This window comes from Misgurnus anguillicaudatus, chromosome 5 (genome assembly GCF_027580225.2).
Source record: "Misgurnus anguillicaudatus chromosome 5, ASM2758022v2, whole genome shotgun sequence".
NCBI lineage: Eukaryota > Metazoa > Chordata > Actinopteri > Cypriniformes > Cobitidae > Misgurnus > Misgurnus anguillicaudatus.
Genome location: NC_073341.2, coordinates 38,365,389 through 38,383,077, shown reverse-complemented (window position 1 = coordinate 38,383,077; position 17,689 = coordinate 38,365,389). Strand labels below are relative to the sequence as shown.

Here is a 17,689-nt window from a genome sequence, read left to right as displayed (position 1 = left end):
CAACGTTGTATTTTGGTTGTAATTAGGTAATTTTGCAGCACAACGTTTTAAAAACGACACCCTAAATTTTAAAAAAACAATGTAACCAAAAAAGGAAGTTTGTAATACGTTGTAAAAGCACCTAATTAGTAAGATTTTTTTAGGTAGTAAAAAAACGTAAATATCACGTCTGTTTACTACAAAAACCAGACCAAAATGAACAATTTTTGAGACGTTTAATTTAGGTGTTAAAATAACGTAATTATAACGTTGGAATAAAACGTAAATATCACGTCCGTTTACTACGAAAATAAAACCAGACCAAAATAAACCATTTTTGGGACGTTTTATTCAGGTGTTAAAATAACGTAATTATAATGTTGGAATAAAACGTAAATATCATGTCTGTTTACTACGAAAATAAAACCATACCAAAATAAACCATTTTTGGGACGTTTTATTTAGGTGTTAAAATAACGTTATTATAACGTTGGAATAAAACGTAAATATCACGTCCGTTTACTACGAAAATAAAACCAGACCAAAATAAAAAAAATTTGGGACGTTTTATTTAGGTGTTAAAATAACGTAATTATAACGTTGGAATAAAACGTAAATATCACGTCCGTTTACTACGAAAATAAAACCAGACCAAAATAAACAATTTTTGGGACGTTTTATTTAGGTGCATAAATGCACATACAAAAATTTTAATAAAATAATTATTAAATGCTCTTTGAAGAGCTGTCTCTTCTCCATATTATTTTTTAAAACAACTTGGTTTGTGCAAGTCAATTCAAGCAACTATTTTAAGTTTTGACCTGTGATAATTTGACATAACTTAACAAATTAGGTTAAACAATTTCAACTTGTTTTTCTAAGTTAAGGTAACATAAAAGTAGATGATTTGACAAAAATGCTGCATTTTTTATGGTTCAATATATTGGTAATAAATGCATTCTCTGTTACCTGCAAATGTCAAATCCATAATGCTGGAATTGCTCAGATGGTTTTTCAAAGAAATAAAAAGGCAATGTGGCAGTATGATCCTGTATTATAGGTTTATTAGAAGTACCAAGTTCAACTGGATTATATTTCACAGTTTTAAATGACTTCATAATGTAATCGTGAATAACTAAATGTTACAAATACGTTGCTGCGACTTACATTGCAGCAGATTAAATGAGCCTCTCTTTTATAAATCATGGTCAGTTCTGACACTTTTTCATCTGTCTGACCCAAAATATCCAGCTATGGCTATTCAAAAACTGTTAATTCCTACAGATCAAAGATTTAGATCCAGTTTAGTTTTGTACTAGATCTTCTTCCTCAGAGAAATGAGTCAAGCTCGAGGCAGTTACAGAGATAGAGGAGAAGAACGGCACATAGGAGTGATGATACATTAAAATGAGTAGAGCTTTGATGAATCTTAGTTGTTTTAATGCTCAGTCTAACTAGATACAGATTTAGGGTGTGTTTTTAATACCAGTACACACAACACTTGAAATGTACTGCTTTACAACATTAACATGTGATGTTTACAACCTTAAGATGGCAAACCTTGGAAATGCATCCTTGTGAAGGTTAAAAAAAAATTGTACAATAGATTTATTGGTAAAAATAAAAACAGAATGAATAATATAACATATACAGTATATAAACATTTGAGTAACAGTGATAAGAAATTAAATGCAACACAAATGCATGTCTGTACTGTCAAGTCCGAATTGTATCATTTCAGACAATACACAAACACAGTCTGCTTAAAAACAAACTCAGATGAAATAAATCAATGTTGCTGTATACACAGTAGTGGTTGTGTGTACTGTATTTTTGGGTGTATATAAATGTGTAGGGTTATATCAGATGATTGTGTTACATCACAGAGCAGCAGCAGGTGGCTGGGTAATCATCAACGCTCACTTGAAACTCATTTCCATAAACAAAATAAAAATAGGATTTTCCTTTCCATGTGTAGTTCACTTTGGTAATGGGAATTAGCTCTATTGTCTGTCTCTAGAACAAGAGAAAAAGATATAATTCAGTTAAAGAAGACATGCAATTGTAGGTTAAAATGATACTATTAGATAAAAGACGATACAACAACGTTTTTTGGTAACACTTTACAATAAGGTTGTTTTTGTTAACATTAGTAAATGCATTAGCTAACATGAACAATATATTGTTTTTCAGAATTTATTCCTCTTTGCTAGGCATAGGCCGGTTACCGGTTTCAAGGTATACCAAGGTTTTAAAGAGTCATGGTTTCAAAACCACTAAAATTTTTGGTGATACCGTTTTACCTGCACTGTAAAACCCGATAAGTTAACTCAACTTAAACCGTTTGAGGAAACCGATTGCTTTAAACCATTTAAGTTTTAAAACTCATACATATGAGTACTGTAAACAGTAAATTATTAAGTGCATATAACTAAAAATGTTTGAGTTACCTTTACTCAAAGGTATTAAGCTTGCTTAAGTTCATACCACTCAAATGGTTTTAGTTCACTTAATACATTTTATTTAGTTCATACAACTATATAGCTACTCAAATGGTTTGAGGAAACTGATTGCCTTAAATGGTTTGAGTTGACTTAACTCAAATGAATAAGTTCACACAACTATATAGCTACTCAAATGGTTTGATGAAACCGATTGCCTTAAATGGTTTAAGTTGATTTAACTCAAAGGAATTAAGTTACATAAGATCAGAAAAACATTTAGTATAAAAAATAATGACAGAAAAGGGTGAAATTATTACAATTTATTGAACGATCATTTATTTTACAAACATTGTTTTAGACATAAAACAAAAGTGAGCTGTAGATTTACATAGTCCTTATGAAATAAATCAAGTATTACTTTATGACTTTAATAGACTGTCCAAACAGGAATATTTAAAAACAAAATCAGTGTACTGTCCCCTAATTCAAACAACATTTAAACATTAAGACATACACTTTTCCATGTATTTTCCAAATTACACATGGTCACATTTGTCTACGCCAAGCAGTGAAAAAACTCAAATATTATATTTTCACTTACAAAACTGTGGTGTACTTACAGCATGATGAGTAAATAAATAGGTCCACTTGTAGTAACATTTCTTTAGTTTTTGGTGAGTTAATGACAGTTGGTTGATAAAAGTCAGTCAGCCTCCTCAATGGTAAAGACGCGTTCGTACTTACCTGTGAGAAAACACAAAAATATGAATAAATGTTCCACTAACAGAACTGTGATATACTAACAACATAATAAAATGTGGTACCTCTAACGTTTTTGTGTGTGAATGATGGTTGGTTGAGAACAGTCAGCCAGTCTCCTCAATGGTAAAGATCCAAAATTATGCTGGATGCATTCGGGCTAACCTGTGAGAACACACAAATATGAATTACTTTTCCACTTACAGAACTGTAGTATACTCACAAGTTCACAACATAATAAATGTGGTAGCATTACCTTTAAAAGGTTTTATAAGTGAATGGTCACCCGGCAGTCCTTACTGAGAGAAATTCAAACTTGCGCGGGAAATGCTTGTGCTAAACTTTAAGAAAACACCCACACACAAATATGAAAATATAAATTTTCCATTGAAAGAATTCTGGTGTACTCACAACATAAATAAATAAATGTGGTAACGTTACTTTTAAAAGGTTTTATGAGTGAACAGCTGTCCGTCAGTACTCACTGAGAGAAATTCAACCTTGCCCGGGAAATGTTTGTGCTAAACAATGAGAAAACACATAAATATGAATTATTTTTCACTTACAGAACTGTGGTGTACTCGCAACAAAACAAATAAATGAATAAACGTGGTAACATAACCTTTAAAAGGTCTTGATTGATTGTTTGATTGAGAACAAACAGACAGACAGACAGACAGACAGACAGACAGTCAGTTAGTCCTTACTGAGAGAGAAAACACATAATATATGAAGTAATTTTCCACTTAACGTTACAGAACTGTGGTGTACTCAATGCACATTAATCTGCTGATAAAAATGAGTCTGAGGCAATATTGCTGTGTCTCGTCGTATGTCCAACATTACACAAATTACTGTAACCGAGACAGTATTACAACGAAGAGTCACAACAAACAACGTGTTTTTAAAGTTTAAAGATGCTTTAAAAAGAGTTTGCAATGCTTGCCTGTTAGCTGTCTGTGTCCTGGCTGCTGCTCTGTGAAACTCCGTGAGAGATGTGGGGAATGTGCGCTTGTCAAAATTAAAGCACATTATTTACTTCAGGTGTGTGTGAGGAAGAATGTGTGATTCTGGTATTCAGTACTTATTCAGTTTAAGTTAATTTTTAATGTAGTACTTATTCGGTTTAAGTTATGGTTAATCATTTGCAGTTTTTGAGTTCATATCAGTTTTTATTAAGTGAAATTAACTTTTTAAAAGTTGAGTTGAATAAACTCATTTCGTTTAGTGACTTACACTGTTAGGTTTTACAGTGTGGCATACATGTTGTTTGTTGCTTAAAAAAATAAAATGTATTGTGTCAATTTGAAAGTTGTTTGTATACACAGACATTTGAAAATAAAATAAAAATTGTGTTGCAATGGCAATATTGCACTGTAAAACCTTGGCTTAGGGTTATCATACCACCAAAATCTCATACCTGCCAATGCCTCATCTTTGCTAATGCAATTTGTTCATGAAATTAACATGAATTAAAATAAGGGGTGTGAATTGTCACTGGTCTTACAATTATAATTATTATCAATGGTTCCATTCAATTTAATTCAATCCGATATATCGATGCATCACGATGCGTTGCATTCTTAATTTTAATATTATGGCACAGGTAAGTCTCTCTCCCTTACACATCTCCAGAGGTGGCATCTTTAATGTGTTAATTGAGTGCTTTATATCCTAAAAAGCCTTTGACAGCAAATATAAAAAATCTCCTCCATGTGCACATCTCATAGAGAGATGCGTGCGAGCACTGCTTTTTTAATAAATGATTGTTTTTATGCATCAATGCAGTAATCGTTCACATTAGCATCACGATGCTTCGTAAAAACGATTATATTCAACAGCCCTAACTATGGTTAATAAATGTTGAAGAATTGTTAGTTCATGTTAGCTATGCATTAAAGGGATAGTTCACCCAAAAATTAAAGAAACCCCATTGACTTCCACAGTAGGAAAAAGAATACTATGAAAGTGAATGGGGCCTCTGATCGGTTTAATTACAAACATACCTAAAATATTTACCTATACCTAAAGTTTTAAACAGAACAAAGAAAAATGTATACAGGTTTGTAGCAACATGAGAGTAAGTAAATGATAACAGAATTTTTGCTATTAACAAATACAACCTTACCATTACCATTACCAGTTATTTATGTGCAAGCACACACAGAGACACAAAACTAGGGTGGTACCTGTTGTAATATGCGGGAGTTTTGGGCGTATTTCGTCTGATGCTTTCGTACTAAACGTTCAGAAGCTTGTGCGACAGAAGCGTCAGGAAAACCCATAACCGGATACAGCTACAATAAACACACAAATTACTACACAAACACACACAACGGTATGCACTAAATAGTTCATTTCCTCCTGTATTTATTTCATAATGATATATATGCATATTTACACGCTTGTGCTTACCATGTATTGAGTCTCTCTCAACAGCTGCTTCCCTGAGACACCTTTAAGGTTTTTCACTCTCAGACCACTTGATTGTTCTGCTACGAAATCATCTTTTTCAGTGCTCCTAAAATCATCAAATCTGTATCATCAAGCTGATATCTGAATATTATAAATAACATGACACACCAGGAATTAATGCTCGCCTGTGCAAATCTCAGTGCTGTAATGCTAAATGTATAAAATCTTGCGTATTAGGAAAGTAATCATCCCAATTTAATGTCTGATATGGTCAGGGTTGCCTGAATTGCCAGAACATGGAGAGGTGTAAGATTTGACCTGTAAACATCACACATTACATGATAACAGTGACACTTGCATTAATAAACACTACTAATCCAACACACAGATCATACCATTTAACAGTGAGATTGATGAAGACGAGCAACTGTCTCTTCCCACGACAGGTTTTACACTGACAGGAGCCGTGGCCATTACATGAAGTACAGCTGAAAGATGACAAACAAAACTTTAGATTAAAGAACTGCACTGGAATTTAAACTATGAATTATGAACTTCAGAAAGATTGATTTAATTTAGCTTGAGGGGTTCGACTTACCTCTCTCGACCAAGGCCACTGCAGCGTATGCAGCGGTCCCGAGTCTGACCAAATCCAGAACCATTACACGAGAAACACACTTTCTGCACATGCACAAGAAAAACGGATCATGTTCAACTCCACATAAAAAATTTCCTTGTAAATATTTGGACCGTGTACTTATTTCCTTTTAAAACAGTGTTAAAGCTGCAAACTTTATTCAGGTAAAAAATAAACAAAAATCTGTTATTAAGCAAGTAGAAAAAAAATCTCTGTTTGAAACTATCACCTTACCGTACCTAGGGCTGCTAGTGCATCTTGTTTATACAATAGTTGTTTAGCGTTTAAACTTGTTAACTAGATGGCAGCATTTAATATGTGAAGTTTTAAACAACGATCATCTGGGGAAGAGGAACGTCATTTAAATGTTAATTTATTGCATTCTTACATCTGGGGAATCATCTGTTGTTATAACCATAAAAGTTCAAACTGCAGAGAGTCTGAAGTGATTAAATACTGCAGAGATTACATTTTCCTCTGAACACGTAAGACTTCTACTGTATGTTGAAACATTTACGTTTTCATTTAGTCAGCACCAATGCAGCAAATATATTACTTTTGATATATGACTTTTAAGATACTTCTGTCAAGTCGATGTATAATGACAGATTCGCTCTTATAGTGATCACAGAGATCAGAGTCATCCGCGCAGAGTACCGGGGCAAATCAAAACGCACATACAATAATAAATCCACAAATTGCAAAGTTCAAACAGAGATGGCGATAGAGAGGCCAAAACTACAGATTACAGCTTTAAAATAAAAATCTGCACACAAAAAACCCCTACAAAACGCATGGTATTCTTTCTCAGATTTTTCTGCGAATAATACAATTCCCAGCATGCAATTGGTCATGATGTCACTCACGCTTCCAGCTCCAGCGCATGTGGTACAGGGACCTCTTCCTACTCCAAGACACGTGTGACAGTTCTGGAAAAGAAACAGAATATAATGCTTTCAAATACAAATACATGTACAATATAATCTGACATGGCTGATACATCTATGTACTATACAGATGCACTGAAAGGCACTTTGGACTTAAGTGCTTGCCAAATGCATGCGGGTGATTCTCACGAAATCCAGACTTAGAAGGTGTCCAGATTTTTAAAAAGATTTATTGAAGACAATGTTTTTGCACATATAACATTAAGGTCTGAACTTACTATAACCATTATTTTTAGAGGATTTAAAACATTTCCTATAGAATTATTTAGATTTTTTAGATGATCATTATCAAAAATGATCATTACCGCAACATGATATTACATTAAATAGATGCATTTACAAACTCATGTTTCGGTAATGAGAACTAAATACAAAATTTCAACTTTTATCTGGAGAGAACAAATAAGAACTGCTTACCTGGTAGCCATCTTGAGTGTCACAGTCAATTATGTCCCTCCAACAATTTTATTTTTGAAAATGTTAAATCATTGAGGGCTTAAACAATAATTTAAAATAGTTGTGGAGGATGAGAAAATTGGTCTTGAACACATTTATATTCCTTATTATTGTCTCTACATTTACCAATGATCATCAAATACCACATGTTTCTTTACTGTAAATGTTTATAGTATAACATGCACTGAAGCTTTATATTTTTTAAATTATAAATATTTCCATGTCAAAAAACCCAAATCCAGTCATGGACACATTGCGGTAATGAAAATTTCCCCTTAAATGTGGAAAAAACAACAAAATTGGTTTGTATGATGTCATTTGAAATCATGTGCAAAATAGTACATGAAGAGATGTTTGTAACTGTATGTTTCTTATTTTGATATTCTTACTTTGCATTTACTTTTTTTATCAAAATGTTTCACGACACCTCATAAGTCTAATTTCGCGAGAATCACCCATAAGTGTAAAATGTATGTAAATAAATTAGGCCTTATGACCTTTGTCTTTTATTACAACCTTGACTGAGGAGGTATAAGGCACTTTAATGGTCTGCTTCTTGTTATGGAAGAAGGTTGGAGGATTAGTAGGAATTTGCCACGGCGATGGAGCAGGTTGAATACCAGCATCCACAACCTGCCCTGTTACACAGAGAAAGAGACATCAACAAAACAGTTTAATCTTTTATATTAGTTGACGTGCTGAAGATGTACATGTTATGGCTCTGTGGTGATATGTGTCGAAATATTTCTGTGTGTGGGTTTGAGTGATCTGTCATATCAGATCCGGTCTCAACCAATGGCATGACTTTGAGGCGTGACTACCTTTATGCTTGATTGTTATATCATGGGGGTGGCAGGAGCTCAAGTCCAAATCCCCACAGAATATTGGCTAAAAGTCTGACGCTGAGACTTAGCAGGATGTGGTATTTTACTAAAGAAGCCACATGGCTTTGGCACGACATGATGGTGAGCACATAGTACTGTTATTGATGGGTGAACTGTTCCTTTAAGCAAAAGCTTAAACAATAAGGTTTTGGCCGGGAGTAAAACCGAATGATGATATTATTAACTTCCTTGACTTCAGGTACCTGTGTAAGGCTCCTGACTCCATTTAGATGTTCTGGACTCTGTGAAACTCTCCAAACGATACTGAAAATGGATAAAGAACAAAACATCAAATCAGTATCACCATCAAAACATAAAACATTAAAAATGTATGCACTTACAATTATTTTCCATCTCTATACAAAATATACAGAAGATGATCCATTTGCTCGTATTAACAAAGATTCAGGTCTCACCCTGTAGGTATTAAAAGTCTCCATGCTGGTTATCACCCCGTCTTTAACAGGTGCAGAACTATAGCAACACTTGCTGGAGACGTATTTTTGTAGAGATTCACGAGCTTTGTCCTCTGAGATTGAAGGAATGCTGTTACAAAAAAAATAAGATCAATAGATGGGTGACCTTTGCACAAGACATGAAAGTTTGTGAAGTCGAGCATTTCCCAATCTGGATCTTGGAGGCCACTGACCATTACACATTTAGGTTTACCCGTAACGTGACACTAAAATCAGGATGTAGCGCACTAATGAATGTACAAAGTAAATCAAGAGAAATACTGTCTAGATTACAGTAAGTGAATGACATCCTTGCTTATTATTATTATTATAAATAAAGAGATGTAACAAGACGACATTTTCAATATACAGCACTGTTTTAAAAACAGACAACTGAATATTTAAAGGAGTCAATTTGGGTATAAAAGCCATCTATCGAGCTCTCTTAAACCTAAAGTGTTTATGAACAGAATCACATTTAGCACTAAGTAAGTATGAAGGTCTTTGAATGACAACCGCAAAGTTTAAATAATGCATATCATAGGAAATTGTGTTCAAGATAAGATTTTTTGCAACATGTTAAATCGCCAACATAGAAAAGGAAACTCACTGCCAGTCTGAGGGAGTTGGTGCTTGTTTGGGCACAGGCATGGGTACAGTTGGCATTGGAGGTGGAAGATACCCACCTGTTTAAGATACATCAATATCAATACTTATACCAACAGGAAATCATTCACAGGTGTGTCTGAATTGAGATAAAGATCATATCCTGAACTAAAGTTTATTTGTTGTTTAATAAGGAGCATAACTATAGCATGCTTCTTACCTCCACTGCCGGCCAGGGTTCCCTCATATCCTGGGATTGTGTCGAACATGCTGGCAGGGGGTGCAGTAGGTTCGGCCGACATGCCTGAATGAAATACAAACAAACCGGTCAGGGCAGTTTTCACTTGGTTGTAAATATTGAATTATAGGATAGAAAACTTTTAACGTAAGCCCCGGTTCTTTGATAACAGAGTGAGGTGTTTCACTATGGGAATCGCTTTGGGTGTGACCAACTGCGGAAGCTCTAATGACACCACCTCTGTCTTTGACCAGGCTCCGCCCTACCTACATCAGCCAGGTCGACCCCTGCCCACGTCTAAGATTTCTTCCCGTCCAAGTGCAAGGAGGGAAGCGGAATGAGCTCTCAAGCCTGTAGGGGGCTGAAGCCCCCTGCTACTATAAGATATAGCCTCCACAATCCAGTAAGATAGCCGCTGTCAAGAGTACGTCTTCCCTATGTGAGGAGTAGCCCAAGACACAAACAGCTGGTCGCAAGTTCTGAAACCCGCTGTTCTCTCCACATACGCCTGAAGAGCCCGCACCGGGCATAACGCATTAAGTTTCCGATCTTTCGGGGAAGAAAACGGAGGAGGATGAAAAGCTGCCAGTTCAGTAGCCGGGCACATATATGCCAATTCCATAACCTTAGGCACAAAAGCAGGGTTAGGACGAAAAGAGACTTTAGTAAGCCCCGGAGCAAATTGTAAACAAGACGGGCTAAACGGACAAAGCATGTAAATCACTTACACACTTAGCTGTCACTAAAGCCAGAAGCAGTGCTGTTTTAAGAGAAAGATACTTAAGTCCCACCGCTTCTATCGGCTCAAACAGATGTTGAGACAATGCTTTTAAGACGACGGGTAGATCCCATAATGGAACCATCTGCTTAGACACTGGCCGTATGCGGCGTGCCCCCTTCATAAAACGACTTATTAAAGGGTGCTGGCCTGCCAAAACCTATATGGCAGGCTGAAATAGCAGCCAGGTATACTTTAATGGTGGAGAAAGCCTTTCCTTTATCTAACAGATCCTTGATAAAATATCCTTAACAGAACACTGAAAAGGGATAACCACTCTCCGCTCACACCATTCTTCAAAAACAGCCCACTTACTGCCATAAAGTGTGCGGGTAGAGGAAGCTCTTGCACTCTGAATTGTATGTATGACTGACGAGGGCAGACCAGCCGCATTCAGCAGAGACAGGAGGTCCCTCCGTGGGGGGAGGGGCCACGGCTGACCTGACACATGTTGAACTCTCTCGGCCATCCAATGTTGGGATGGCCAGCTTGGGGCTATCAGAATTAATGACAGACATTGTTCCCTCACTCTGGCTAGAGTGGGGGAGATTAAACTCAGAAGGGGAAACGCATACAGAAGTTCTTGCGAGGCGAAGAGATCTACGGCAGCCTGACCGTACCTCTGCCATAACTGGCTCACCACCTGAGGATGGCATTTCCACTCCCCATAGAGAGGGTTTCCCCTGGAAAGTAAATCTGCCCCCCCTGTTTAAAACCCCCAGAACGTGAGTTGCCCTGAGAGATAGAAGCCGTGTGTCACTCCACACGATCAGTTTCTCTGCCAACCGATGCAGCTGAAGAGAGCGTGTGCCCCCCTGTCGGTTGATGTAAGCAACCACTGTGGAGTTGTCTGTTTTCACTAAAACGTGCTGACCGCTGAGGCAACTCAGAAGTGTTTTAGCGCTAACCACACTGCTAATAGCTTCAAATAATTGATGTGTTTGTGCATCAGCTGTGGTGGCCACACCGTTCACTGCTCTGCCCATTAGGGTTGCTCTCCAGCCCTTTAAAGACGCATCTGTTGTCATAGTTACCCTGGACAACACCGCCCCTAAGGGAAACCCCGTCCTGAGCATCACAGGTTTATCCAGTGTCTGAGTGCTTCAAAGCACATATAATTGATTCTCACCGGCCGGCTCAGATGCCGGCGAGAGCACAGATGTAAACGAGCGATCCAGTGCTGAAAATCCCTCATTTTGAGTAGCCCCAAATGTACTACGGCGATCACTGAAGCCATAAGACCCAGCATTCGCAAGCACAGCCTGTACGGGACCACTTTTCCCCTCTGAAAACGAGCGAGACATTGTGTGAAAGACACTATTCTCTCTTCTGCAATGTGACTCGATATGATAGGGAGTCTAAGTTGAGCCCCAAAGATTCAGTTTGTTGAGAGGGCACTAACCAGCACTAACTAAGTCGCTGAGGTGATTCAGGACCGTCTCTGCATCCTTTATGGCTTGCTCTCTCAATGACGAGCATAACAGATAATTGTCTATGTAAGACAATATTCTTATTCCCTTGCCCCTCAAAGGGAATAGAGCTGCCTCCACACATTTGGTAAAAACCCTCGGAGCTAAAGACAGCCTGAACGGTATAGTTTGAAATTCGTATGCTGTGCCCCGGTATGCAAACCTGAGGAATTTCCTTTGAGAGTGGTCTATGTGAAAGTATGCTTCCGACAGGTCTATTGTCACAAACCAATCGTTTGGGCAAATCGATTGACAAAGTACCTTGTGTGTCAACATTTTGAATGAATACTTTCTTAGGTGCATGTTTAATATACGTAGATCCAAAATAGGATGGAGGCCTGTGCCGCCTTTTTTGGAACCACAAAATAACGGGAGTAAAAACCCTGACGGCTCTCCTCCTCATGCACCACTCTGTTTGCCTGTTTGCTCAGAAGGGTTTTGATTTCGGCTGTCAAAACCTGAGCCGATTCTCCCTCGGCCACTGACATAATTACCCCGTTGAAACGAGGCGGTTTTATGGCAAATTGTAGTCTGTATCCCCGTGAAACTGTTGCTTAAACCCACGGATGAACCGTGCATGGGCGTCAGCTGATTATGCGGGCAGAGAGAAGACTCCCGTACACTTCTGCCCCGCCATCACGTGCAACGTGCGGTCTCCCGCTGAAGGAGCGAGCGCTCCCCCTAGCGGTGGAATTGGGAAAAAGAATTTCACCTGTTTGCCTGGCTGCGATAGTGCAACCTTTATTTTTATTTTTATATTTTCTGAACTCGGGGAGCATATCGCCCTCAGCCCGTGGCTTGCCTGCGATAATGCATGTTTTATTTTCAATTCTCTTGTGTGTGTGAGTGCTTGGTGACACTGAACATGGCTCAAACATCTCTGTTTTGTTTGAACTAGAGGAGAGCGAACATAATGAGCCCTTACTGAACTCAGAACAGAAGGGCTTTATTCCCACCTTCTTCTCTTTGCAGGTGGAGAGAGAAGGGCAGGGGAATACCTGCGTGTCAGGTCGCACGCTGCTTTTTCCTGTCCTCAGGGTGGGGCGGAAGGTTCCTAGCCGCCGTGGCCACAAATGAATGTTTTCCCCAAGGTCCGGAGCCATCCGTTCGTGGTCGCTGCTGACCGGCCTGTTGTCCGTTATGAGCAGGTCTTACAGCTCTCACGTTCAATCCTCTGAAAAGATGTGGCGGTCAGTCGTTCCATCTTACTCGGCAGTCGAATCTGCGTTGAGGCAGAAATAGATTATCCATTCGGATGGAGGTATAAGCCACTGAAGGCTCCACTGCTGGGGGTCCGGCCAACCCCAGCTCCTCTATTCCCTGAATCTCCAGCATCAAATGTCTCTTGGTGGGGAGCTTGCTCTTAAAGGGGCTAGACCAATAACGAGACATCTCTTTCATACACGCAGGCATGTCTCGCTGCTGAGTGGGCCGGCGGCAGCCTTTTCCCATCATAAAGCTCTCTCACTGCTCCTTCGGCGTCTTTAGCGGCTGGCTAGGCTAGGCCCAACTTCGCTGCGGCCCGTTTGCACACCTCATGCAGGTTGTTGTCAGCAAGAGGGGCCGAATTGTTTGCCCTAGGTGGTCTGGACTGTTGGGCCGGGAAGAGGAAATTGTCTTCCTCCTCTTCGTTGTCTATAACCAGTTTGAGGAGGTCAGAATTAGCATCGCCATCTGCATCCTCATCCCCCAGTTCACCATCCTCCTGCGTGAGCAGGCCATCGAACAGCGGAGGCATATCCGGGGATTCAGCTTCCATAATTTCCGCCCAGCTAGTACTCGCTCGCGGGAGATGATCAGTGGCTGTCGAGGCAGCTCCAGACAGGCAAGGGTCCTGCTGGTTAGCCACAGTGAGCGCATGTCTGCAGGTCCACTAGCGATGTTTGAGCGTGCTTCGGGCCCATACACACGATACACATAGGATGAGGGTCCCTGTCCGAGGTGGTAGTTCCACATGAGGATGGACAAGGGTGGGATGCAGCCTCCTTAGTCTTCGACTCGTGCCCTTTGGCAGGGGTAGTCGCCGTCGACATAGCACAATCTATAGACTCGTCACAACACGTTAGTCTGCTAGGATAGGTAATTTAACCTTCGACAGGTCCGCCTTGACGCATGAACCCAAATAAGTTAAAACTAGATGCGACCTACCGCTGTAACTAAATAAGCAATAGGAAGATCAGAATAGCTTGCCATGACGCAGACGCTATTCCAATTTTAAAGGTTGTCACTTAGCACAATCCCTCCACTGATGTTGCGTTCAGTGCCGGAATCCAATGACGGTCCACCTGTTGAACAGTTAAACGAAATCAGCAAGTCGGGATGCGCTGAGAGAGCTTGTTGCAGTCTCCCACGCGAAGAAAGCGTGAGTGACGTGGGCAGGGGTCGACCTGGCTGATATAGGTAGGGCGGAGCCTGGTCACAGGTCGACCTGTCTGTCAAAGACAGACGTGGTGTCATTAGAGCTTCTGCAGTTGGTCACGCCCAAAGCGATTCCCATAGTGAAACACAGAGTGAAGTTAGAAAAACAACATTATACCGTAGTACTGCTGAGAATGTTACGAATGACTTGTTTTATCAACTTGTTTTATTTAATATATACACTTAAAGGGACGGTTTCCTGGACAAGGTTTAGATTAATCCAGGACCAGCCCTTAGTTATATTAAGGAGTTTACAAACATGGCTTAGAAAAAAAACAATACTGGTGTGCATCTTGAGAAAAACAATTGCACTGATATGTTCAGATATGTCAGTGGAATATGTTTTTAAATTAAGTTACATAAATTATGTAAATTAAATTAAGTTTCCTATCTCAGAGTAAGTCAACTGAGAGTTCAAGTTTTAATTCAGAGTTGGGTGAACCTCCTTATTGAAATGGTCCCCTGAAGGCTATAGTGGGAAATATATGGTTTACAATTGAGTCTGATATTGGACGAGAGAGGAGAGGGTGGGAGATCAGAGTCACCCTTCCCATGAAATAACACAAGTCGTGCGCGAGTTAACATAAATGTCCCGAGGCAAGTGTCATATACAATTCTGTGGAAATGGGTGAGATGTAAAACTATCCTTATGAATAGCATTGCCTCAGGTAGCATTCAACTAAAGTAATTAGATACTTTTATTCAAAGCAATTTACAATCCATTACAGGGTCTACAGTTTTTATGTGTATTTAATGGGTTTAAATCAATGACCTTTGGGCTACTAATGCAATGCTATACCGAACAAGCAAAATGAACACCAATACAAGTGTTGTGAAAATTTGTCCTAAGATGTGCAATACGGAAGTTAGCTTTAGATTCAATATGACTACGGTAACAAGATACTATCAAAATAAAAATGATGAAACAAAATAATAGGGGCTAACACTGAAATAAGTTGGATTTATTAGTTCAGTGGAAACTATATGTCAAAGTGTTTGAAAGGTCGTGGGTGTATAGAGTACATAGTTGTACTGACAAACCCCTTTATTGACTTCTCGTGAAGTCTTGACAAATGAGAAATAATGCAACAGACTTCTTAAGACGTTCCGATAATACTCTGGGAATGTTTGGAATGAAACCCTAACAATACAACACTGATAGTAATACCATGGGACTACCATATTAAATCAAAGTAATTGTATTAGGAAACTGTATACACACTTTAGTAACACTTTGCGCAATATGAAAGTTAAAGTTCAAATAAATTATGATCGGCGTTTTGGTTAGGGGTCATTATATTCGTTAAACAGCATGGAAATTTGACATAATGCCACGTGAAAAACTCTTACCTGGTGCTGGTTTTCCGTACACTGGGTTAACGGTGCCATAACTGGGTCCATAATTACTTTAAGAGAGCGAAAAGTTAGTTGTGTGTATTCTTAAACACGTAAGTTAACTTTATCATCTGTGTAAATACTCGTGGTTTAGTTTCTTACCTAGCAATTGGTCGATCCATTTTGGTAATGCAATGTGAAATGGTTCCTTAAATTGTTTAGGCTATTGCTTCCTGCATATCATGTGATCGTTTTGCATGGCATTTTACCTTTACAAATGGGAACTGTTCATTATTCACCGTTACAATCGCACACGAAAAAAAAACCTACGTTACAAATTTCAGCTAAAGTTTTAGTTAGCTGCCACGTAAACAGAATGCAGCATTTTACTTTCGTTTTAGTTTTCAGTTTCATTTACGGAGCCGAACACGCTTATCGGGAAGATTTGTTGAAAAGAAAGGAATAAAATAAGAGCTATACTCATTGAGAATGTTGCTTGTGCTCCCTCGGCAGTTTCGTATTGGAATAGACTTTTTGATAATTTAAATTGGAATAATATATGGTCCTTGCAACAAAGACTTTTACTTACAAACAAAGTAAAAGAAGTCTATTTTAAATTACTTCATAATATATACCCTACCAAAGATTTTTTAAGAAAAAGATTAAATTCTAATTTCGACACCAAAATTGTACTTTTTGTCAGAATTCAATTCAATTCAATTCAATTTTATTTATATAGCGCTTTTCACAACTGTTAATTGAAAGAATGACACTGAAAGACTTCTTCATATGTTTTGGTCGCGCAATTATAGCAGTTTTGGAAATATGTTGGTTTGTTTATTTCAAATAAGATTGTTAATGTTTTTATGAGTCCTAAAATTGTTATTTTTGGATTCTTTGAAGGAGACTCAAACGCGTGTTTTATAATAAATCTGATTTAGTATTTGTGTAGGTTTTATATACATAAATGCAAATTTTCTAACTGTAGACCAATTTATGTTGTATTGGTACAAGAGTTTAAACAGTATTTAAAAACAATTTTATTTTTTCTAAACAAGAAAGCAATCAAAACATGCACAATTTTTCGATGTTTTTAATTTGTGAGTTCTCTTAAATTTTACAATGTCCTCACCTTCTTTTAAATGTATACTTTTCTTAGAGCCATTATAATTCTTTTTTTTTCCCCTTATGATGTTATTCCTTGATGTGTTGATTGTAATGGTTCAATTTGTTCAATAAAAAAAACTTTTGTTTTAGTTTAGTGTGCGTAGATATGAACGCATGGTTGATGGATATTTATTATAATTGATCCGTGTATGAACAGAATTAGGGCTCCACTGACAATACTGTACTGCAGAACATGTGTATAGTATGGTTTATATATGGGCTGCTGCTATAGGACGAGAGAGGAGAGGGTGAATTAGGAGGAGTGTCAGATACTCTAAGAAATGTTTGAAAAGAAAACAACGCAAAACGCAGTGACTGCCCCAATCCCAGATGGTTATAATACCATGGTTAATGGAACCAGCAGTTGAACTTCAAAGAAATTGGAAAATACGTTTTTGTCTAGGGGGTTTGAAACGCTACGCTCCATGCAGCTACATCTTTTCTCTTGTAACGTTAGTGGGAGTTTTTTGTGCAGCATTTAGTGCAAATATTATCTTTATAACGGCGTCTGCCGTGAAGAGCCGTGCCCATCAAAAACTCTTACCTGGTGCTCCGTACACTGGGTTAGCCATGCCATAGGAGGGTCCATATCCATAATTACTTCCAGAGAACAAAATGTTAGTCTGTGCATTCTTAACCAAAGTGTAACTTAAGTATTCGTTGCGTGAAGTTTACTTTCACTTACCCACCAATCGGTCTCTC

General features: G+C 38.3%; 1 protein-coding gene and 1 long non-coding RNA gene across 2 annotated transcripts; both read right to left on the bottom strand.

Annotated features, from left to right (window-relative positions):
* Positions 1-1,015: 1,015 nt before the first annotated feature.
* On the bottom strand, positions 1,016-16,279 carry LOC129413564 (protein SSUH2 homolog). Its single transcript, XM_055167274.2, has 13 exons — positions 15,983-16,279; positions 15,836-15,891; positions 9,803-9,886; positions 9,587-9,662; positions 8,938-9,067; positions 8,725-8,785; positions 8,154-8,275; positions 7,101-7,163; positions 6,196-6,278; positions 5,993-6,085; positions 5,598-5,703; positions 5,372-5,479; positions 1,016-1,995 (listed from the first exon to the last, which is right to left on the bottom strand). Exons 1-13 carry the CDS (start codon positions 16,000-16,002, stop codon positions 1,855-1,857), a joined length of 1,143 nt encoding a protein of 380 aa, XP_055023249.2. The 5' UTR covers positions 16,003-16,279; the 3' UTR covers positions 1,016-1,854.
* Positions 3,418-3,957, bottom strand: LOC129444418 (uncharacterized). The gene is made up of 3 exons (XR_012369747.1): positions 3,805-3,957; positions 3,624-3,703; positions 3,418-3,518 (listed from the first exon to the last, which is right to left on the bottom strand). It is a non-coding gene; the product is annotated as an uncharacterized lncRNA (long non-coding RNA).
* Positions 16,280-17,689: the final 1,410 nt, after the last annotated feature.

What these genes read in the sequence shown, in the direction of transcription:
- LOC129413564 (XM_055167274.2), bottom strand. Translation starts at nt 16,002, where the DNA reads ATGGATCGACCAATTGCTAG. An exon ending in AACCCTGGCCGGCAGTGGAG is followed by an intron (nt 9,663 to 9,802) that starts GTAAGAAGCATG and finishes TATCTTAAACAG; the next exon opens with GTGGGTATCTTCCACCTCCA. An exon ending in TGAGAGAGACTCAATACATG is followed by an intron (nt 5,480 to 5,597) that starts GTAAGCACAAGC and finishes TGTTTATTGTAG; the next exon opens with CTGTATCCGGTTATGGGTTT.